The sequence below is a fragment of the Platichthys flesus genome, chromosome 4 (assembly GCF_949316205.1).
Source record: "Platichthys flesus chromosome 4, fPlaFle2.1, whole genome shotgun sequence".
Classification (NCBI taxonomy): Eukaryota; Metazoa; Chordata; class Actinopteri; order Pleuronectiformes; family Pleuronectidae; genus Platichthys; species Platichthys flesus.
Window position 1 is genome coordinate 9,968,465 of NC_084948.1, and position 23,478 is coordinate 9,991,942.

At 42.3% G+C, this 23,478-nt stretch overlaps 1 protein-coding gene across 4 annotated transcripts in view; it reads right to left on the minus strand.

Annotated features, from left to right (window-relative positions):
- Window positions 1–12,194: 12,194 nt before the first annotated feature.
- The window catches only part of myo18ab (myosin XVIIIA b), a 112,656-nt gene continuing 101,372 nt past the window's right edge, over window positions 12,195–23,478 (minus strand). For 2 of the 4 annotated variants that reach the window (XM_062385154.1, XM_062385155.1), the window contains 3 exons: window positions 19,302–19,424; window positions 16,278–17,795; window positions 15,068–15,212 (listed from right to left, as the gene is read on the minus strand). In XM_062385154.1, the coding sequence (XP_062241138.1) occupies window positions 16,286–17,795; window positions 19,302–19,424 (1,633 nt within the window). In that variant the 3' untranslated portion in view covers window positions 15,068–15,212; window positions 16,278–16,285. Of the gene's footprint in view, window positions 15,213–16,277; window positions 17,796–19,301; window positions 19,425–23,478 lie in introns of all 4 variants that reach the window. The other 2 variants (XM_062385156.1, XM_062385157.1) reach the window with 1 other exon arrangement.

The following is a 23,478-nucleotide window of genomic DNA, read 5'->3' on the forward strand; positions in this document are numbered from 1 at the left end:
AAGCCTAACTCCCAAAATGTGTCGGACACGTGATTAGAGCTCGGTCTTTTCTCTCAGGTTCATTGTTGATAATCAAGCCCACTTACAAGAAGAGGAACCCATTTTTATAGAGGTATGTTTATACAGGAAGTTTGACCGCTTCACTCAACTACAACCATCCAGCAGTTGGGTTAAGCACATTAAGGCCAAATTGATCATGTGTTGTTAACGGGGCTCAGTGTCTGTTGAAAATAAAAACTGGTGTTTGTAAAGTACTGGGATGCCAATAGTGCGTTTACAGCTTCACTTCCCCCCACATTGCTAAAACATATCAAAATAACTAATATACGGCTTAAAATAGCTGACAGACATATTTTTTAACAGAATACAAAATGTATCCGTCAATCAATCAATAAAAATGTATTTGTATGGCCTCCATTCTCAAATCACAATTCCATTAATTAGGAATCAAGGTGGACTAAATTAAACTATTTTCCAAAAAATAAAACTATTAATGGAGAAACTTCAGAGACAGGCGCATGTGAGGGATTCCTCTCCCTGGACAGAAGTGCATTTTTTCACATGTAACAGCACATCGACAAAATAACAACATTCACAAGATGGATGAGAAAACACAGCGTCTAAAAGATAAATGAAGAGATGTGCCAACGTTTAAAGTTTTAACACAAAAGAAAAAGTCGACAGAGAAGAAGACAGCAGCAATGAAATCGTAAATAATCACAGATAATGAGAACAAGCTGTAAAAAAATACCCAACCTTTGACAAATAGTGATCACTGTATAGTCTCAAATGGCATCTGTAAGATTATGGTCCAAGACTTTTGGAGTCATTTGTTCTGAAGACATGATCTTTAGGTGACCTGACTTTGATCTATTGGCTTGGGAAGAAACAACGAAGAAGACGTTTGTTTATTCCAAAGTGTGACACATAGTGGAATTTATCCAGTATTATCTATCACACGCTTTCAAACATAAAAGACCAAGTCGTGGAAAAGATTCTGTTTTATTGCTTAAACTGCTTCAGACCAGGGGAAGAAAAATAGAAAATGACAGAGAATGTTAATTTTGACTTAAAATTAAATTTTGTGTAGACTTGGTAATTGTATGAAACGCAAAATTAGCTTAACGTCCATTAATGTCTGGCAGAAACAGTATCAGTGGGAAACGTCTCTGAAGGTAGCCATGAGAGGCAAGCTGTGAGGAAGCCACGTGAAGCTGAGACGAGACGAGCTGCTGCCGCTGCCCTCACAAACCATTCCTCCATCAAACCCTTTGAATATCAGAGCAGAAAAAAGGAGGACAAAACAGAGGTACCACTGTTGAAGGATTTCCCAGAGGGGGGGCAACAGTTTGAGCCATCTCTCAAATCACTACAGTGACAGGGGAAAGATAACAGACAAAGACAGCAGAGGCATTTTCCACATAACCAGGCGTACAGCACGGTGTCACGTCTGTTCTCTCGCTGTTCTGCAGGAAATGGGCCTCTGCCGACACGAGCTCAGAGACCAGAAGTGACATCTTCCCAGAATGCAAAAAGAGTGGATGCAGTGATGAATGCTTACATGGCCAGAGTGAACCTGGATTTGGGAACGATACCCAGAGGAGAAGAGGCAACAGAGAGCGGCTCACAGACACCAACAGGTGGGTCACTGTGTGGACCAATGCATGTGTCAATATATTCCTCTATGGTGACCTGCTATACTCACCAGGCTCCTGTGTGGAGCTTCCGTGTTCTCCCCACGTCTGTGTGGCTTTTCTCTGGTTACTCTGGAGACTTGTGGTCAAGGCCAGTTGAGACTATTGGCTCAGACCCCCACCACAATAGAAGAATGAGAGGTATAGATAATAAGACATATCTTCCAAGTGAATTACTTTAAATTATGCATATTTATTATTGAATATGCATGACTGCGGGGTATTGAGGGTTTAAGCTTCACAATCTTAAGTAAAAGCTTAATAAAGCATTTCTAAGTTACTCAGTGTCACATTAAAACAACACTTTTTCGCATGCCTTCAGGTTTCACTCAAAACAATGATCTATATAAAACTACACAAACACTGACATCATAAAACACACATGACTACATGTGTGCATGTTTTGAGATGTGTGGGCACCTGTCTGAGAAACATCACTGTCCTTCATTAGCCTTTTTCACCAAATAGCAGCCAGAGCAGCTGCGGACGTGCGCAGGAGCAGTGATCACCCTCAGCGTCTAGGAAAGGATCAAACTCACAGGTCCTGTGTATCTTTTCTTCTCCTGAGCCACTGATGAGAACAACAAGGGATTGTTCCAGGTTCTGTCGGTTGCCAGGCGAGTTCCTGTCTTTCACTGAGCACCTCCGGCCTCAGCTGAACCAGCTCAGGGTCAATTACAGTCAGTTCATATAATATAACATGGAGTCAGTAAATGTTTAGGTCATAGATGAACGTACCTTGTTCTCATTTATCATCAAACATATAGGACAAAGCATTGGTATTGCTACTGGTCAGTCTGAAGGTAAACATGCACAACACATTTGAATAAACAAATGACATGTATGTATTAGATCAAATATGACACAGTATTTATGTGCTGAAGTATAATGTTAAAGCTGCACTAATCAATGTTTTTAAATTATCAGTGGTTTAAATAAATGGAGTGAAAGAAATCCCTCAAACTGATGAATCAATAGATCAACAACCAATCAACGAACTCTGCTTTTCAGTTCAGATTTACAAACTCATCACCATGCAAGTCCAAATGAAGTTGTTTATGCTCCTGCCTCCACTTCATCCCACCCTCTACTTCCACCTGTGCATTTTATATAAACCTTGTATCCTCCACTTTCCCGTTCAGAGCAATGAAACTTGCAGCTTTATTTTTTGCTCAAACACCGAAATATGTTTTGTTGAGTTTATCGGCTCATTTCTGGTAATTTAACAAAACACATATTTGCTTCAGAAACACAATAGAGACTAAATTTAAAAACCAGACTGTCCATCTTTGACACCTTGGTATTGAGACCTTCTTGTGGCTGAGAGCCACAGGCAGGTTAGGAGAGTCATAAAGTACAGAGAGAGAGAATAAAACAATTCAGCTCTATATGAAATGGGATTTCTTGATGCCAAAAATAAAAGGATAAAGCTAGATTAATTCTTTACGTGACAAAAAAGGACAACCCTGGATGGTTCAGATGATTAAGCTGCTTTGTGTGGTCGCTGACATCCTGGGACCCAAGGACAGTGGCTGAATTGCCGAACTGCTACCAAAACTCATTCTCTTTCATACGGTTTAAAAAAAAACACAAGAATTTGTAATATTAATGGTATTCTTTGGAACTGACCGGAGTACTCTACTTTCATTTCTATTAAATAAACTGAAACGTGGGATAACAGATTCCAAACTGATCAACATATCCTTTTGCTGAAGCCGATGATGGAGCATAAGTGCAAAAGGCTATCCAGTTATGTTTAAAACCATTACCATAGTATGGTGTAGCTTTAAACAGCAGGAGATACTGCTCCTATAAGCACAATCACCATGTGGACACAAAGCTGTGAATATCCACACTGCTGAGCGACTGGATCTGTGGAGAGAAGCCTGGCAGTGGGATGTGGGGAGATGCTGGTGACCTTCAGAGGGCAGAGCTTTAGCTCACAGGCCTTTTCCAAACACTCCTACACAACCCCAGAGATGAGCCCTGACATGAGGTCAGTCTGCAGCAGCCCCCCCAGGCTTTGCTTCACCTGTCCTCTCGATCAGCATCAAACGCCCCAGGGCTATGTGCACACAACGATGCTACCGGGTGTCAGCTGACTATGACCTGTGCACGGCACACCTATAACCGTGCACGAGGAGCAACACTGGTGCCGGGCGCTTGAAGAAAGAAGACGTGTCAACAAGAAGAAGCACAGGAGATGTTAACATGACAGCGAAGGAGAAGAGAGAGAGCAAACATCATGAAAAATGAAAGACAACTTTGAGTTTTTTTTGTTCTGGTCTTTGCTGACACAGGAGGAGCATCCTCCCATCACACGAAACACTGTGCCCGGTTTAGAGACACACAATGATGAAACATTTTCTGTCCATGAGTTGTACCATCAAAAAAACACTTTCCCACACCAGAAGCAAACTGTTTCTGTACTTGGGTTCCAGTGAGGCCTGAAGCAGACCTGTAGGAGCCTGACTGGACTCGGCTCCTTTCTACCCTTCAACTGAGCTTCCACAGAAATCCTTGAATACGTGCCTCTTTCTACAAACTCTCACCAAATCTTTGATGGAGGTAGAGGAGCAGCTCTGGGTTGTCTAGATTCTACTCAGCCACACCGACTGAACATGCTCTGTGTTGGCAGCCATGTTGTCTTACAAAGAGCGGGTTCAATCAAATGACAAAACCGACAATTAATAACACACGTGCTGGTTATTTTATAATCTGACTCCAGTACAAGTCTGATGTTTCAAGGTCCAGTTGTGCAGGATTTAGGAACACCCAGGAATCCCCCGAGGAACAACTGGGAAGTGTGGCCAGGGAGAGAGAGACCACTGGGATGGGCAATTTGTAGGAACTGCCCTTTAAAGGGGACATATTATGAAAAATCTACTTTAATGTGGGTATCTGGCATGTCTACCGTCCCAAAAACTCTGGAAAAAAACAACTCCTGCGATTTGTTGTGGTTCCTCATGTAAGAAACTATACGACATTGGCGTCATAGTCGGACTACATGGCATAGCCCCCCCCCCCCCGAGCCATACGTTACGAGCCATAGCACGGGTGTTACCTGGGAAGCTAGCCGAGGGGGGACGCTAACCAGCAGGTGAGCGGGGTGAGAGGCGGAGATCTGGCCGAGAAGCAAAGCCTGAGGTCGGGGTAAGTCACGAGCCCAAGCCCCCTCCTCGGCTCGGGCTCGCTATGTGATGTCGGGTTGCTGGCTCCATGTCAGCAGCTCACTTCTGGTGGACCTGTCAGTGTTTGTTTGCGGTTAGCAGCAGCCGCCTGACTGATCTCCCATCGGACAGGGGAGCGTTGACTGTGCCTGTCTCGTGTCGCAGTGAGTGTCTTCAACTAGAAAAGCTGTTGTTTTGTTTCGGTAATTGACGGTGACATGTAAGCTAGGTGACGTTAGCCTCATAGCATTCAATGCCCGGGTTTGGCGGCAGCAGCAGCCAGCTGCTCGGTGGCTGGTTGGATCCTGGCTGTACCCGGGCGGCTCACTGCGAGGCTAGCGTGGTTCCCGCTGACTTCACACACCTGAGAGCCGGACACGTCTCACCGGCTCAGGGTTCCCCACGTCTGCAGGGTATGTCTCATTTTCATCATTGATCATTATTGATCTGTGACAAATCCCCAGCCTGTGTGTCCCCTGTGTGTGTCCCGCTACGGTTAGCAGCAGCGGTTTGCTGTTAGTTTGTGTTTAAGTTGCAGCACTTTCTGGAATGGCTGCTTGTGAACGTATTTACAGCAGTATTGCATGTGGAACCCCGGACGGGAAGCATCGGACTGGGATGGTGTTTCGGACCGGTAAACGCAGCACCTATTAATAGAAAACAATGCACGGCATTTCTCGGAGGCTAACCCGAGTCGTTGCTTCTGTGTGTGTCGCCCGGTTGAAACAGCAGGTATAACTTAAAACAGCTGTTTGTGGAGCTTTGTTAGAAAATAGTTTGATTGTGGCCTAGGGGAAGGCGGCAACCCAGGCCTACTTATACACAAACTTTACATACACACACACAAACATATTACACACAGATATGCATCCCCCACACCCCCCATCCCACGCCTGCTTCGTACCCCCAGTTTGACAGGCGGGTCTGTGACCAGATTATGCTGTAATCTTTCAACCTTCTTTCCATTTCGTTGCCTCTGTACTTGTACTCTGTGTAATGACAATAAATTTGAATCCAATCCTATCTGATCCAAAATCTCAAAAGAAAACTCAAAACAGGTCAATCTGAGGAGGGCTGTGTTAGACAGGGTAAAAAGGTGCTGTTTTAAATGATCCTTGTGGTATTTTGACCAACAAATGTTACAGACATTTCATTAAGACCCCAATGAGCCATATCAACTGTGGTGAAATGGGCATAATATGTCCCCTTTAATATATCTTATATACTGTGTTGAATCAAGGTTGTCAGGTTTGACATTTACAGTTACATATAAGCTCCATGGTAACAGTATCTCATGTCATAGGTTAGAGCGGGGGAAGTACTTAAAAGATAGTTTCTATGGCAACCTGTAACCACTCCACATTGACCCTATATATTAAAGCATCTTATTGTAATTTGACTGGAAGTTTGACTTCACCTGTAGCTGACATGTTTAGTGCCAAGAAACCAGCCCTCTGTAACATGTTATGGAAATGTAGCGCTGATCTCTGTTGATGTTAATCTTTGTCATCCATATATCGCCATCTGTAAAATGTTTGCTGGGAACAGGAAGCAAATTAAAAACCCATCACAAACTTCCATATGGTTGCGTGTCCTCCTGGGAGAGCGTTGATATCGCTGCGTGCACGGAACTTGCATGTGAGGCCGGTTCACACCTGATGTCTGACACTGATATGAACCTTTCATCAAGATCCTCCTCCAGCGCATTATTAAGGGCCTTTCTTTTTCTAGATGCTTGTGGGTAGAGAATGATCTCTGTAGTTTCACTTGGCCAGATATCATTCTACCTAAATCATTATCTAATAAACCTGGATTTAACTAAATTAAATATGAAAGTAATTTCTATCCAGAAATAATGGGAATGACACCATGAGATAAAAGAGACACAAGATAGTGAAGCCTTTAACTCAAGATAACAGCTGAGCTGAGACAGTCAACAAAAACCAAAAAGATTTTACGTTTGACCAGTTATAAATAAACAAATGCGGTTTTATTCAGCCTCTTGGAAACTGTGACAGACCTTTGATGAAGAAATCTGCAGATTAATTGATAATCTGACAAGCGAAGGTCATTCCTGACGTTGGAAGCAGCATTGGAGGAAAACATCCTCAGCACATGACAGATTCAGTGAAACTTTTGACCACGTCACATGAACATCAGCAGAACGAGCTGTCATTTAATTGCAGACGTTATAAAAGTAATTGATAAAGAATGAATCAGCAGTGAGACGAATCCATGAAATTAATAATAAAAAAGACTGTTTTCGAAAAGACATGCTTCAGTCGCAGTCAGAGGAGGATCAGCAGGAACCCTCCAGTTCCTGATGGGGAAGAAGATGGTTTGGGCTCCAGGTCCGTGCTCCCAGCCTCAGGCCCCAGGCAGTGACCTCAGGCCTCCACGTTGGCCTGTTTTCCCTCAGTCTCCTCCCTCGTGTTGAAAAAGAACCACTATCAAGTGGTTTGCCCTCCGAAGCAGATGACAGTTCATAGGGGCTGTCAGCCGTTTGCTTGACACGGGGTCAGAGGCAATGACTGCAAGTCAGCCAAAAAACAAGATGGACTGTCAGCCGCAGAGCCCGGGGGAATAGAGAGGAACAGCCGCCACATTTGGAAGGGTAATGAGCTCAGCGGTGAGGCAGCCAGGAGGAAACACTGAAGGCTCTGCATGTTTTCACAACATCTTCTTGTCACTGTCTCTCTCTGGGGAAAAGGTGTGCCCGCCCTCCCACCGTCTGTCTGTCCTCGCCTCTGCCTCTCTGCCTGCGGAGATGTGCTACAGCGGCTAAAAGGCTAATTTCCATCATTCAGCTCATGAATACTGTATGGCCACAAGTAGTTCTGATTAAGAGGGTACAAGAGCCTCAGACAATAATCTGCAATCTTTCACCAGGCGAAGGGGGAGCCGGAGGGAGACAGGGCCGGTGGAGGAAGAGGAATAATTTATGCTTCATTTTTAAACTAATTCAAACAGAGAGAGGCAGAGGCTGTTTAAGGGAGCGCAGTTTCTCATTTCAGAGGAATATAAGGGAGAAGCACCTGAGAGAATTGCCGGAAATTGCCATTTCCTCATCCTCTAGGTGCTGAGGCAGCGCAGCAGCTTTTTGACATGGTGAGCCACGAGGTGGGTGCAGCCGGAGGAGGAGCCGCAGCTGCCGGCCGTTTGGGGAAGAAGAGCCAGAATTCACCATCGCCAAGCAGCTCCACAGAGGATCTGACCTCGCCTCTGGTTGCCTCCTGCTGGCTCCTGCTTGTCAGTGAGACTGCACCGCAGGCTGGGAGCAAACAGATAAAGGGCAAAATGCATTTGACCCGTGAAGAGAAAACGGCATGAGACAGACCTCCCAGTCCAACCCAGTCTCTGTGCATTCTCCCACAGATGAAATGTCAGAGGCGAGGATTCCTGCATCATTGGCGCTCAATTTATTCCATATATCTAGAAGTGCTAATGAAGAGCGACTTTTCAATTCATTACCACCACCGCTGCATTTTGATCAACTCACTTCATATGGAGGCCTTGTATTTTTTACCTTATTTATGCATTTTGTAATTCTGCCACTCCTCCGTCCTGCCGCAGCTCCTGCTCATGACCAGGCAGTGTGGTGCAGTACTCCAAAGAAGCCCAGTGTAAAAGGAGAGTCAATTTTTTTGTGATAAAAAAATAGCGGCCATGTTTGAACCAAGCTAAAGCTAGTGAAATGTATCAAATCCCACACTGTCTTCAAAAAGACTCCATTTCACTTCCAAGATACAAAGTAAATATATAATTTTAGGGAGCGTCAGTTGGGGATTACACGTCCCTCTGTGGTGATTTCTTAAATAACTGTGCACGTTTTGTGAAAGCTGAACTGAGAGTTCTGGGCACTGGGACAGAGGAGCTGGTCACAGTGGTGCAGCCGTCGCTCAGGTCCTGGTCTGTATCGATTCTGGTTACGTTTCATCTCACCTGAATTAGAGGGAGTTTGACCTTCTGACCTCAGTGTGTTGAGAGATCCTGCTCACAGCCCTGGCTGTATACAATCAATGTTTACTATTATATATGTTACTGCCCATTGCGATGTGCCAGTGCTGTTTGATCATCTTATTGTTGTAGAAAATAATGTGTGATCCTTCTTCTTCTGCAATCCACAGTGGCTTCAGTGACCATCTTTGTGTTATTGTAAAAGCATAAATTTGTCATTTCATTCTTCAGCTAACACTCAATAATGAAAATGTTGATTTTCTTTTTCCAGATTATTTTTCAAAATCAAAACCCTCGATTTCTCAGTCACAAAACTTTTGAGACTCTTTGGCAGCAGTTGCAGCTTGAAGTTGTCTCTGTTGAGTTTCTACAAGCTTTTCAAAGACTGTCTTTATGTTATAGTTATTACATTTGTTTACTTTAGTTATTTAGAATGATTTGGAAATGAATGAGCTTCGTTCAGACTGAGGAGCTCAGCTCCTGCTGCAGCAGGATATGAAATATAGGTCTGACCAGGTGCTCTCTGGCTCACTCTGTGGCCAGTGTGTGTGTGTGTGTGTGTGTGTGCGTATGTGCGTATGTGTGTGTGTGTGTGTGTTTGTGTGTGTATGTGTGTATGTGTTTAGTTTGCAGTGTTTCTTCTGGCTGCTGTGGTTCTTTTTCTACACGTGTCAGTCTTGTGATAGAGCCTTCTTGGTTATACCACCCCCTCAACTGGTGCATGCTGGGATTGGCTCTTGGTCATGCTGTTGGCTGTACGGACGAACCTTTGACAACTACATGTGTGCAGCACTGACTTAAAAAAACAATTTCTTGTGGGGACATTGCAGGCGTGAACCCTGTTCCCCTGATCACAGTGAGAGACCATGGAGGTCTGCTGGAGAACTGACTGGACTCTGCTGTGGTTTGTCAAATGTGACAATTCAATTACATTTCAAGGAAAAGTAAAGACAGTGCCCTGGTGCTGAAGCAGACTGAATCCACACAGCTGTAAATATACTAAACAACTCAAAGTCAAATGATCATGCTACAAATGTTTCTGATGGTCAGACTGTTCGTTGGATGCACATAAACATCTGATTAATCCACATGATGGACTTTATCTGCTCATCTGAAGTTGATGGGAATGAAATGCAGGGCACAGCCCTCACATGTATCAAAATATTAGATTGAATATTGATCAGAAAAAGATTACATCTTAGTCCTCCCTCTGACGTCCTTCAAGGACACTTAGAGAACTTGAAATTAAAGGCTACGTGCACAAGCCAACACACACACAGAGAGAGTCGCGTCTACAAGACTTTAGAGGACATTACATTGACTGACAACGATTCCCCTGGGGACTTTAACTACTATGGCTTTAACTTTAGCCGTTGTAACTATGTTCCTTATCATTACCATACCTTTAAGAAAAGGTCTTAACCTGATATGTATATATATATATATATATATATATATATATATATATATGTACATACATACATATATACACACACATCTAATCATAAATAACTTATCTATCCATCCTTCCATCTATCATTTTATTACAAAGTTTTCAACCAGGTCAATATCAACATTAAACTCTATTCTCTACAGTCTATCATTGCTATGGAAAGCCATGTCCTTGCAGTTTATTTCTATGTTGGAGATGACCTATATCCTCACCTGTCCATTATTATCAATGACAGTAGAAAACTCGTCTGGACCAATGTGATCTCTGTTTATTTATTGAATGTGATCTCTGCTGCCCCGTTCACCTCCTGCAACCTTCTAATATGTATAATCACTACCCTACAATGATCATCTCTACAGGGGGAACACATCAGGCAGTCGTTGTCTTGGCTGCTGCTGCTGCTGTGGGTGACGCACGCTGGCACGAGTCAGACATGTTTCCTCTCTGTCTCGCTGGTGTTGCCACCGTGGTCACATAAATACTTAATTTGCAACAGACAAGCTCAGACATTCTCTAACCTCTGAGCGTATCCTCACACAGATTAAAGTCATCCTGCACAGATATTGTACTAGACAAGAATTTTAAAAAGGCCCGGCACTGGATAACAAAAAGAAGAGTGCTGTCATTGATCTGCAGAATCGTCCCATATCAAGCCTCTTGTCTGGTGATGAGAATATGTTAGAATTCAAATCTACTTTGACCCTTCGGTTTCAATTTTTATGCTTCATTCTTACACTCCGCTACATTTATCTGTTCCTACTTACTTTTTGGACCAAACTTTCACACAGTAGATGATTTAACAAGCTTTTAAAATACAATAAACAAACCAGAGGTGTTCACCCTTTTTGGGTTCTGACGTCTCACAAGCAGCTGTGTGTTGCCGGGTCACATTTCATGTTACTGACTTACAGCTACAACAAAGTAACTGATGGTTTTCCTCTAAACTTCTCACATGGTTACATTCAGTAGAGGGGGAAGTACTCAAACACTTTACCTGAAGTACAAATAAATGTATTTACCGTAAGTGAAAGTACCAACTTAACTTCTCTAAAGTAAGTAAGCGCTGCCCAAACTATACTCAACGTATTAGAAGTTAAAGTCCTGGCTGAGGGTATCCTCTTTCCAAATACAACAGTATACTGTATCATTATGGGTGAGTCTTGGCCTCTGCACAGTCACTTTGAAGTGTCACTTCACCACCAGTGATGCTGATGCTGCAGAAGGCGGGGTCTGATGTCACCTGCCTGCTCTGATTGGATGAAGCAACCTAAACATGTCACACAATGCATCGTAGATGTAGTGGAGTAAAAAGTACAGATATTTGCTAATATAAATAGATCAGTAATAGAGAAAAGTACCTGAAAAATGATCTATTGCATGAAGTCAAGTACAGATGATTAACTTCTGACTACATCGTTTTTATGCCAGTCCATCTGATGTTTGAGAAACGTCAGTCTGGACTAAAGTGCTGAGCGGACTGTCAGTTCGACAGGTAAGACGACTAAAATCTGCAGTGAAAAGAGCTCAGAGAACTTTCTTCAGTAGAAGCTTTGGGAACAATGTGCTTTTATAAGACATAGAATTTATCATCATAGGAGTTAATCCCAGAGTCTGTTTGCTAAAGGACATTTAGCTTGAGAAATGAGAGCCTGAATTTATCAATCTGACGCTTTGAATCATCTCCATGTGAACTGAGCTTCTCGAGCAGAGATCCTGCTGTCGCCGGCCACACAGAAGTGAATTAGTGTTCACAGTGCAGCGGACAATAGTTATTTTCTCCCCTATAGGAGACCATATTAGATGAAATGATCTAGTTTTATTTTTTCTACCCCGCATTCTCAGGGTCAGTGCAGACATCATGTGTGTGTGTAATGTCAGAGATGTTAAGAGAAGAAAGCCAAACACAGCGACTCACACAAATCCACTCTAAAACAATCACCATCATTTATTTACAATATATTAAACTGTAATGCAAAATTTATACCAAGTGGTCAATTTGTTCAATAATGAAAATAAAAATGAAGTATTTTCGAAGCTAGCATGAATCATACACATATTTATATATAAATACTGTGTGCAGCCATCAACATCATGTCTGCTCTCGAGTTCTATTTCCTGTTCAAGCCAGACACTATCAGGGTCAATCCAAAAAAACACATTTGCACACTTGTTGACTGCATAGAGAATAAAGATGACGAACCAATTTCTCCCACAATGAAGAACTTCCACTTTTTTGTTTCTCCAGCCCCCAAATGCCAAGTCACGCTCTTCTGGACTGGAAATGGTTATCAGTTAAAATCGTAATGCTACTGAGTAGATCCCCAACAGCTGACCAAAGAGTAATGGCCGTAAGCCTTAAGCTAATGTGAAAATGCAGGATCTTTTTTTGAGTGGCATCACTGGTCTTTTTTTCTTTTTTTTTTTTACAGGAAACAGGCCTCAAAGATGCTGACAGTGTTTTCACAGTATTTGTTATACGGGCTGCAGTTCTGTCCAGTTGATGAAGTGACCGTTAAAGAACCCGACGAGGCTTTAAAGGAGGCTGGTGATATCCACGTTTTTTCTTATTATCATCAAAACCCATGAAAAGACATTTATTTCAATCGGTCCATCTGATTCCATGATTTAAATTTGTACCAATCTCACCAACGGCAAATCATGCAGAGAGGTTTTCAGGGACATTGGCCAGGCTGATCTGTCCATTATTCAAAATTAGTTGGAAATTAAAATGAAATGTTCTATATTGTCATTGTATTAGGAGCAGGACAAGATTTACATGACCGTCACCCTACCTGTTAACAGGGGAATGTTCAGACTGAATGTGACAACAATCTGCCTAAGAAGTAACGTGTGGTTTAACAACACAGTTTAATCAAGGAGAGGTAAGCATCTTTAATTTGTAGGGATCTTTGTCCTATTAGCTGTGTTGCATCCAGCAGCATACACTGCAGTTAAGTGTACAGATATAAAGTTTGACCAACCAATTCATATCCACTCATAACCCGGCTGGCTGAGCTGTTATTATTGACCAATGACTGTATGTGAATATGACACGTGTTCACTTCCTCCCACTGTATGAAAATGAAGGTATATTATCTCGGATAAGGGCGATGCCATGTTGCGCCGGTGACAACATCAGTAAGCCATGGTAACAAAGTCCCACTGATGCACCCCCCCAACCTATCACAAAACAATCTCACTTGTCAATCATGATGTCTACTCGTGTTTTCATAACATACAATAACAAATTAAAACCCAAACCTGTTAGAAAATGATGGTTTATTATCTGTGCTGCAACCAGCAGGGGGCTTCACTTCTGAGTAGCTGTCATGTTGTCAATCTTTATATACAGTCGCTGTACAGCACTAGCAAGTTCCCAGTACCCCCCCCTACAAAAAAAAAACTATAGTGGCCAGTAAATTTTGTGTTAGGTGGGACTGTGAGGCCTTCCAAAGCAGAATGCTGAGAAATGTGGTTGAAAGCTAAGGGGAAAAAAAGGATATTTTCTTACACATAGTATTCCCGAAGGTTGAGAAAACACATGACTGGTTATAGTCTTTCCATGTGATTTGTTAAGAATAATAAAATGAGAGAATAACGCAGCTTGTTCTTTTTTCATGCTGGCTGAGGATTCCATACGCTCAGGGGTTTTTGTATTAAAACGACAAGTGATTAGTGCCCAAGGTTAAATAAATTCCCTTTGGAGAAGTAAAGCACATCAAACTTAAAACACAGACAGCATGTGAACGACAAGCACAAGGACAAAGTCTCTTCCACTAATTCTGGCGAGTGTGTAGTCAAATCAAGTCACAATAAAACGAGACGAGGCATTTCACAGAGGTAAGCTCAAAACCCGTGGAAATGATTTGCTTGACAGCGGTCCTCTGCAAAACAAATCTGTCAAAACATCAATTTCTAAAGATTCAACAGGAGGGAAACGAATCTCTGCGGCGCTTCTGTGACGGAGCGGTAAGTGATGCAATCCTCTTCCCCTGTGAGGAAGAGGTAATTTGCCAGCAAAAGGCAGACAACTTTTCAGGCAAACCAAAAACAAGCAGATGATAATGAGAGCATCTTCAGTGTACAGTGCGGCAGCTCATGAAACGCACAGCTGCAGAGAAGCCAGCTGTAGAGGAGCCCACTTAAGTCAAATGGCACTTATCCCAAAAAGGAAAGAAGAAGAAGAAGAAGAAAAAAGCTGGAACTTTTCCCAGACTTCGGCATCAAGTGGAAATACAAAAAAAACAATGTGCACACATACTTGGAACAAAGGCTTTTTGGCAATACATTGTACAGTGGCAATTTATATTGTTGTAGTGTACTATATTTAAAGAAGAGAGGAAGAGTGACATAGACAAAGAGAGGGAGAGAAAGAAGCTATTATCAATGCAACCTCAAGTTCTATGGGTCAGTAACAACCGTGACTGGCTGCTCAAACCAAGCAACTGCTGCTTGCATGCAGCCAGCAGAGTGGAGTCGCTAATACCAGAGCTGCAGTGTGTGCAGTGAGGTTATACCGATGAGTGAGGAGTCAGAAGGACTGGGAGGTTCGTCAGGCTCGGACCAAACCCTGAGAGGATTTGCCTCTGCTGACCGAGGGTCATGAACATCATCAGCGGTTCAGCGTCCGTGCTCTCTTGCAAGGTTGTGAGTGTTAAGGTTATGTGGTTGTGACCATCTGATCAACACTGTGGTCGACTGCGCATGCAAGACAAACTGTGACAGTGGAATGAGGGAGCGGTTTCTACGGTGGGTGATGACAGTGAGGACTACGATGTGGTCTCATAAGGCCTGTCCTCGCTGTCATCGTCTTTTATTTGGCTGCCATATCTGGATCGGGAGTGGTTGGAGCCCTGGGCTGCCCCGCCCTCGTCTTTTTCTTCTTCTTCCTCCTCTTCATCAGATCTACTGAAGTAGTAGCGTCTTCGACCGGGGGGGCTGGAGCAAGAAAGAACAAAGAGACACTGATGTTATCAAAACACTCCAGCCGAAAATAAAAATTGGGAACAGAGCTCAGTGCAACTCAGTGTAATAAACACACAAAAAAGTGAAAATCAGCAGTTTGAACACACATGCGTTAAAAAATGCATATAAAAATATGTGACAAAACAGGACTTCATCAAACAACTACAGAGTAGTAAAATGGCAACATTAGGCAGATGTAACATAAAAAATGTAAAAAGATTAGATTGTGTATGAATGACACTCTTGTATTAACCTGTAGTGTTGCTGCAGCTCATCTTTCATCCAGTACTGGCAACAATTAACACACTGAGTAAATGTATGATATATAGTGGTACTATATCAGGACTGATAAAGAAATGTTGTATGCATCGCTTCCATTGGGGACTACTTCCAGTATTTCTGTATTTGCTGGTGTTTGTTATACTATAATACAATACTGTGAGGTTAGTTAGTGTCATCTAATGAAATCTCTGTAACCTCATGCAATGTTAAAGGCAAAACCATTCAGTTATATGGTTCCTAAGGTGTTAGATCGATGTCAAGAAAATAAGAAATACAAATAACAGCTGTCAAATGAATACGCTTTGGGTTAATTACTCAAAGCTGAGTATCTTGGATGAATTTGCCACTGTGTGTTAATCAATTCTCGGGTTCTAATTATGCTTGAAGTTATAGGGCAGGGAAGAAAAAAAATTATTATGGCCTTTCTTAATTGACTGTTATTTTTACCTTCTGTGGCCATTAATCAACGTGACATCTTGGGAGAAATTCTGGGCACATCCACGTTGAGTGCACCCAATAGCTTCAACAGTATTAAATCACAGTCAGCCACAGAGACTGTGGTCATTGTTTGGCTTGAAAATAACAACAAGTAGTGGTAAGCATTAGAAAATGAGAGCATGCCAAACAACACACAAAGTTCAGAACTGTGAGAGGCTGATCTCATTCAGGATAATGATTGATAATGGTGAAAAAGTCTTTGATTAGATCACACCATGCGTCAAAGCACTCTTAGGTCCGGATCAGGCAAGCACCTACTGCCTGCCTCAGTCACTGTCCGGCCGGTATAGGTACTTCATCATCAGGCTGTCCACCTTCTTCTTCCTCTTCTTATCAACCTTTGTGTTAAGTGGCTGAGCCTCACTCTGTGGCCCATCCTCTCCTTCTCTTTCTGGGCTGGAAGCCTTCCGAGCTGGGGCCCTCTTCACACTACTCGAGCTTCGGTAGGAAATGGTTGAGGCTCCGGAGCTTGAATCTGAATTCGAGTCTGACTCAGAATCTGAGGATGTAGAGGACGAAGACGATGAAGATTTATCCTGCTTCTTGGACTTTTTCTTGGACTTCTTGGACATCTTGGACCCCCTCTTGGAGCTGCTCCTATGATGACGGCCGTCTCCTGAGCTGTCAGACTCGGAGCTGTGGCTTCTCTTCTTTTTCTTACTCTTGCCTTTGCTCTTGCTGCTGCGGTGACTGCTGCAGCTGCTGGCACTGCGGGACGATCTCATGCAGTCCACAGAAGATGCAGAGCGCCTAAGACAGCTGGCGCCCTGAGAAGTGTCTCCATTCCTGATGCTCTTTCTGTCATCTTCATCATTTTTGGATTGTTCCCGTTCGCCCTCTGAGTCTTCCAAGCTTGTGCGCTTGAATTTGATAGGCTTAAAACTCAGCACCTCATTGATTGCTTTCTCTAGGTCGGGATCGAGGTAATTGCGATGACTGACTGTTTTGATTTCTAAATTATCAACTGGATCGTTATTAGAAGTTGATGATCTGCTTCGTGGTGGTGGCATGGAGATGCTGCGCCCGGTGGACGAGATAGGACTGTACGCTGACTTCTCAGTAAAGGCAACACTCCGACTGTCGTCAATATCAACACCAAACTCACTCAAGCGGCAGCTTCGTGCCAGTGACATGCGAGAATCAGCTCGGCTAACACTTCCGGGGCTGCGACCCCCAGACCGTCTGCTGAAGCAAGGGCTACTGGGACTGCTGCCATTCACTGAGTAACCACCTCTGCCCCCATCTGAGCGAGAGGTGCTTCGACCGCGTCCAAGTGGGCTTGACAGACCTAAGCTGAGGGAAGATTTGGCATCATTCTCCAACCCAAGATGTGTGGAAGCCCGATTTGATACAGGGAATGAAATGGTTGATTCCTTGTCAAAGTCACCCCAACGACTGTCCATGCCTTTCCTGGCTCGGCTGTTGGCCTCTGAATAGGCCTGGGAGATGACTGATTCTCTGCCATTAATGTCATCCCCTACCTGGGACTTCCTCCTGGAGGTAACTGAGTAGGTGTCATCTTGAAGATCCGAGGTTTTGGGTTTGGCCTTCGAGAAGGACGGTGAATCTTCTGGGTCAGCATTCTCCTTGAGGGCACTGAAGAGGGCACTTTCTTTGCCTCCGATTGAATCCAGGTTGGATCGTTTTCTGTAGCTAAGGGAACTTATCACGCCTAGCCTGCTCGGTGTAACATCTTTGCCCTCCTTATTCTTGTCTTTCCATTCCTTACCCTCTTTCCACTCTTTCCCTTCTTTTGCGTCTAAATTTACAGCATATCTAGAAAGAAACAACGATGGAAAAAAGCAAGGAATGAAGAAAATGGGAGAGAAAATGGGGAGACATAGGGTCAAGTGGAGGTGAGTTGAGGAAGAGAAATATAGATAAATGAAATCATAAAGACAGAATAGTGAGAAGAAATGTAAAAGCTGAATATAGAGCATGCAAAAGCTCATTTAGAGAGAAATGGCTATGGAACAACATAGGTTTTTCCTGCACTGCAACGTAAAGATAGAAACCAAAATAATAGTATGACCCACAAAGGACAAATGAATTAATATTTTGAATGGCATGTTGGCAGAAATGAGTTTTACATCCTAAATGTAAGATTAGTTTTGAATGTTGTTGCTTGAATCTGTCGAAACCTTAACTTTAGAACATTAAACAAAGGCCTTGAATTTAATAAACTGCTTATTTACTTTCTGCTAGATTCAGATTGATAAAAATGTCCCTGAACCCAACTTGTAGCACTTGACAGAAGAGAAGAAGAAATAATATTCTGCAGCTCGAAAGCTAGAGTTATTCTACAGAGACTGACAAAGAGGATTAAAAGTGTTTGAAAAGAAGAAAGAGTAAGTCCTACTTGTTACAGTTATGAAGTGATGTTTCTATTGTGTTACCGGACTGATAGGGTTGAGGTTTAGGGAAGCTAAATCTTACCATTGTGTTCAAGTAAAAACAGAGGTCAGGTGCTTACATATAAAGAGAAGGAGAACTTTTATAGTTACCGTGTATGTAATGTGACACTGATCGTTAATAATGTATTCCTGTGAGGACAGCGGAACACTTTGATAACATAATTTTGTTTAAATGTTCCCATATGAAAACTAAAGTAACACATTAAACTTGATAAATATTTTAATTCCTTTTTACTCCCTTTTGTTGGCCTGTTCTTTGTTAAATGAATGAGAGAAGTTGACAAAACTTCAAATGTACTTGTTCTCTTACTCCTGAGCAATTAAAGTCATGTGAATCTGAAACTTACTACTACAAGGGGCAGTGTTGGCTAGCTCAATGAAATCACTCAGTTTATGCCTACGGGGACTTGCTGCTAAGAGACATTTAAAAAGTTTTTAAAGTTGGAAGTGGCTCAGCTGAGGGAGGGGAGTTAAATCTTCTGGTAAGGAGACAAATCTGGGGCAATTCAAGCTGTCAGCTTGCAGACACATCCATTAATCTCTGCGAGTGTCTCAGGTAGACGTTGCCAGCTGGCCATTGGGCATGTTGATAAATCTACCACTGAGGAGGTGTGTTCTTTAGAAACAAACCCTCTTCTCTGGGAGGTTGACAATAAAATACAAAGCACTTTGAAAAAAAAACAAAAAACATTCAAGCAACAGCAGTTCCCCTTATTTCAGCCAAGTAACCCGCTCACATTGCTTTATTTCCTCTGGGCCAGACCATGTAAACCACTTCTTTCAAACTTCCAAAGCATTCAAATGTCTGAGTAGACGGCTCACTATCAGCCGCTGAAATGATGCTGATAGCAGCTGCCTTTGTACTAACCTGGAGCTCTTGAGACTGCCATCATCTGAGAGGTTCTTGGCAGAACCTTTGCTTTTGGACAACCAGGACTTCACCCCATCCACACGATCCTCCACCTCGGAGTCGGTGTCTGAATCCCCTGGACTGGTAAGCGGTTAAAGAAAGAAAAACAAGTCAGAGAACGCAAAGGGCAGACAAGATGAGAAAGGAGGTTATCAACGACCAAAAGACAGACATGGTTATTCAGGAAGGAGAGAACAAGGTATATAACATGTTAGTGTTATAGGAGAATGTTCCTGCACATTTCTGGCTGTAAGTCTGGCTGTGGGGTCAAATAAAGCAGGTCAGGCATGAAGTGTTAGTCGTTGTGCCTTTTACTCTGGATAAAATACAGCACATGCAGTCAGCTCATCCAAACATGCCCACAACAGGCTGTATAGATATTAACACCCACTTCTATGTTTTACCACCTGGCCTTTTTTTAAGTACATCACATTTATTGATCTGGGAGTGAAGCAATTCTGCTTTGATATCTGAACAATGTATTTAGAAATAGAGAGGAAAGTGAATATGAATTATGGTTCAGCCTAGTTAACAACTTCACCTTCAAAATAGTGTTGTTACGATTTGGTTAAACTGAAATTATGCTATACATCTGAATTATGGGTAATGCAGGCACCATGTTTTGACAAGGAAGAAGACTGGAATAATAAAATCTAATTTTACATCAGCACTACCTCAGTTAATTAGTGGTTGTAAATCTATCAGAGCAACAAGTTCACTCAGAGAAAGTGCAGTTGTCATGACTGAACATTTTAAAAATTGCTTTTATGATGTGGGACTTTGGCATGTGAAAGGTGTGTCCCGATAATTAGTGTGTATCAGAGGGATACAGGACTTAAAAAAAATGACAATGTCTGTCATTGTGTATGAAAGTAACATGCCTGCATCGATCTGATAAAGGTTAGCTTACATAATGAACCTAGGTGAGACATGTTCATGTTCTTGTGTTCCTAGCTCTAAAAAATAAACTATAGCCAATTATAAGATGGCATGAACGGTGAAAACAAAACATCTGCGTTGAAAAAATTGCACAGATACATTCACACACACACACACGCACACGCACACGCACACACACACACACACACATTCTAATCTAATTCTAACCCTAAAACCAAGTCTTAACCCCCCAAACTGTCCATAAAAGGTGGGTCACAAAGTGAGGACCAGCCATAATGTCATCACTTTCCCAAAATGTCCTTACAAAGATAGCTGTACAAGAGCACATGCACGCAGAAACCTACCCCCCCCCCACACACACACACACACAAACATATAGCAATAACATGCAAACACTCATATTTCAGCTCTTGACAGAATGATTTGTTACACAGCTGGGCACTGCACAATTCTTCCTCTCAATTATCATTACACGTTCAAAAGCCAGTGCAAGCCACAGAGTAAAACAGAGGGCTTGTCATAAAATTTGACACGGATGAAAAGAGCGCAACTCTCATTAAGTGCCGTCAGAGCCCAGTGCTTGTGTGGCGCTGTGAAATTAAGTTGTTACAGCTTAATAGTCCTACTGAGACATCAGAGGGGTGGCTCAACATCTCTGTTTTCCTCTGCATCTGTTTCAGAAAGGCTCCCATATTGTCGAGGAAGAGAGAGGGAAAAGCGGTCTTTTCTTGTAAAGGTCAAAATGGTGCTGTACCACCAATACTTTAAATCATTAGCAGTCACAGACAAATCTCCCCCGATTTCAAAGGAGAGATTCCAAACAATGGCTTACCCAGCAAGATCCAAATGCAAAGCCTGCTGGCATTTATGGAATACAATTACCTTGGGTGGTAATGCTAGAGTGCATTCACGCCAAAGACGAGGGCAGAGGATGGGGCTAAGGAGGAGAGCAATGGATTCTTAAGCTATAATTTACTTTGCAGAAAAGGCCTCGGCTATTAGACAATCTGGGGATTTGCTGCGGTCTACTGTTAAGATAACAGTGCAGCCAAGTGTCCCTGTCACTGCAGATTTAACAGAATTTAGGCCGAACTTCAGCCATAAGGATTGGATACTCAAATGTCAGGTCGCAGATCTAAAATCCAGACATGGAACCTTATCTGACCCTTTTCAGGGCGAAGTGGTGTAAGATCTGTGTGTTGACTGAGTTTCAGTGAGTCAACTTGTTTTCCTGAAATTTGTTTTAAATAAAATATTGTGCCTTATGCCTTTAGAAAAGCAGAATGCATGCACTTTTACGCTCTTCACCTTGTAACCAAAGTGACAGCTCTGAGTTTCCTGAAACCAACAAGAGGACTTTACAGTGCTAAATAAATTACTGTTTAGCTTGTAGTACATCAAGTCTTCCTCTTTGAAAGGGTAAGGAATTATAAATTTTTACCTGTTTTTCAGGGCTGTTATTCTTGAGCAACACTACAATCATAGACTGGTATTGAGAGCGAATGGCTGCTGAAAGTCCACGATTATGATATCAGAATTAATTTCAGGCTACTTAAACACATTGAGTTAACTCAGAAAAACATTGTTTATGGTTGAAAAGTTTGTATATCTGAAGCAATTTTTTTTATTTAATTAAACAATCTTTAAATAAATTGTTGCAGTATGTATCATTTTATGTGTGAATCCATTCCGTTAATCGCAATAGTTATGTTTCCACAAATTGAAAATAAACCATCTTTCTGGGAAAATATTCAAGGAGACACAAAAACTGATAATACTTTAGTACCCGCTACCCTGACACCTCATGTTTTTTCACTCCTTATTTCCACTCAAGATGGAATTTATGTTTTAGATTGATATATATTTCTCAAGATGTGAGATGTGTGGTGGCAGTAGCATTCTCCTTTTGGAAGGAATCAACTTGTGTTCAACTTGTTTGCAATATTTAGGTTTTAATCAATGAAGTTTAAGAAGATTTCTTTCATATGCAAATTAAAAGTTTGTCTAAAAATAGTAAAAGAAATATATACTTCCACCATGTTTTAGTTTTCTCATATTGCAGAAATATTGCAGTGGTGAGTGAGTAAATGTTGCAGCTGAAAAACTGTATTTCCTCTCTAAGCCTTAACAGATTCACAGTACAGCGACACTGGTCTATGGCCAAGACCACAATGGTGGGCTCTATGTAATTGAGCACCTTCATACATGGTGTCATCTAAAATGTATATCCTCGGCCACCATACCATTAGCTAAGCCCTGCTGAAAGCCTTGAGGAAGCAAACAAACACAGGGCGGAGGAGACATTAACTGTCTGTGACATTCTGCAGCAATTGGTTGTACATCTCTGTTACACACTATTACATTCATCATTAGCGTCTATGGATCGTCCTGCTCTGTTCTACTTGGCTTCATTCCTGTGTGTCTCTCTGGGTCTTAGAGACACCACTGTTTATGCCTCCGATATATGAAAGTGTCGGCCCAGTGAGGTCCCTGTGGCTTTGGAGCACAGACATATGCATCCTCTCCAAGACAATAAGGGGAGCACATAGTCACATGATTAGGATACATTGTTTATCAGTGCTGCAAAAACTCCCGCTGCAGTGACCAGTGAAGTCAGCACAGTATAAATTGCACATATTAAAATAATAATTTATTTGTCAAACCAGCCAAAGTGATTTTCAGATGTGGTATTACAGGCCGGGGTATTTTCTGCTGCTCTCTCTTACTGCAGATTGTTTCTAAATGTGGATGATCTGAGTTGATTGTTTAAAAATACAGTCATGCATTGAAGTTAAAAAAATCAGGTGCTTCTGATCAGGTTGTCTCCTTTAATTGGAGAATCTTCAAGGATGCCCAACTGGTAGGAGACCCTAAAGGCAGACACAGAGCCTACTGGAAAGATTACATATCACATCTGGCAAATCTGAGGATCCCCCAGGAGGAGCAGGAAAACAGTACTGCTGTCACTGTCTATGAACCTGGCCTCCATAAGCAGACAAAAATGAAATGGATGGATGGATTTAAAATACGGAGGAGGTACAGAGAGAGAGAAATACATATTCCTTCATTCTACAAGCCTCTGAGTGGGCAGGTTGAGCAAAAGTTTGATTGACCGCTAAGCCGGCAGTAGCATGAGAGAAAAATGAACCCTGGTAACTATGATTTAAAAGCAACGCTTTATTGGCAGAGATATTAGGACCACAACAAAAACAAGGAGGTCTAGAGTTTAGGTGAC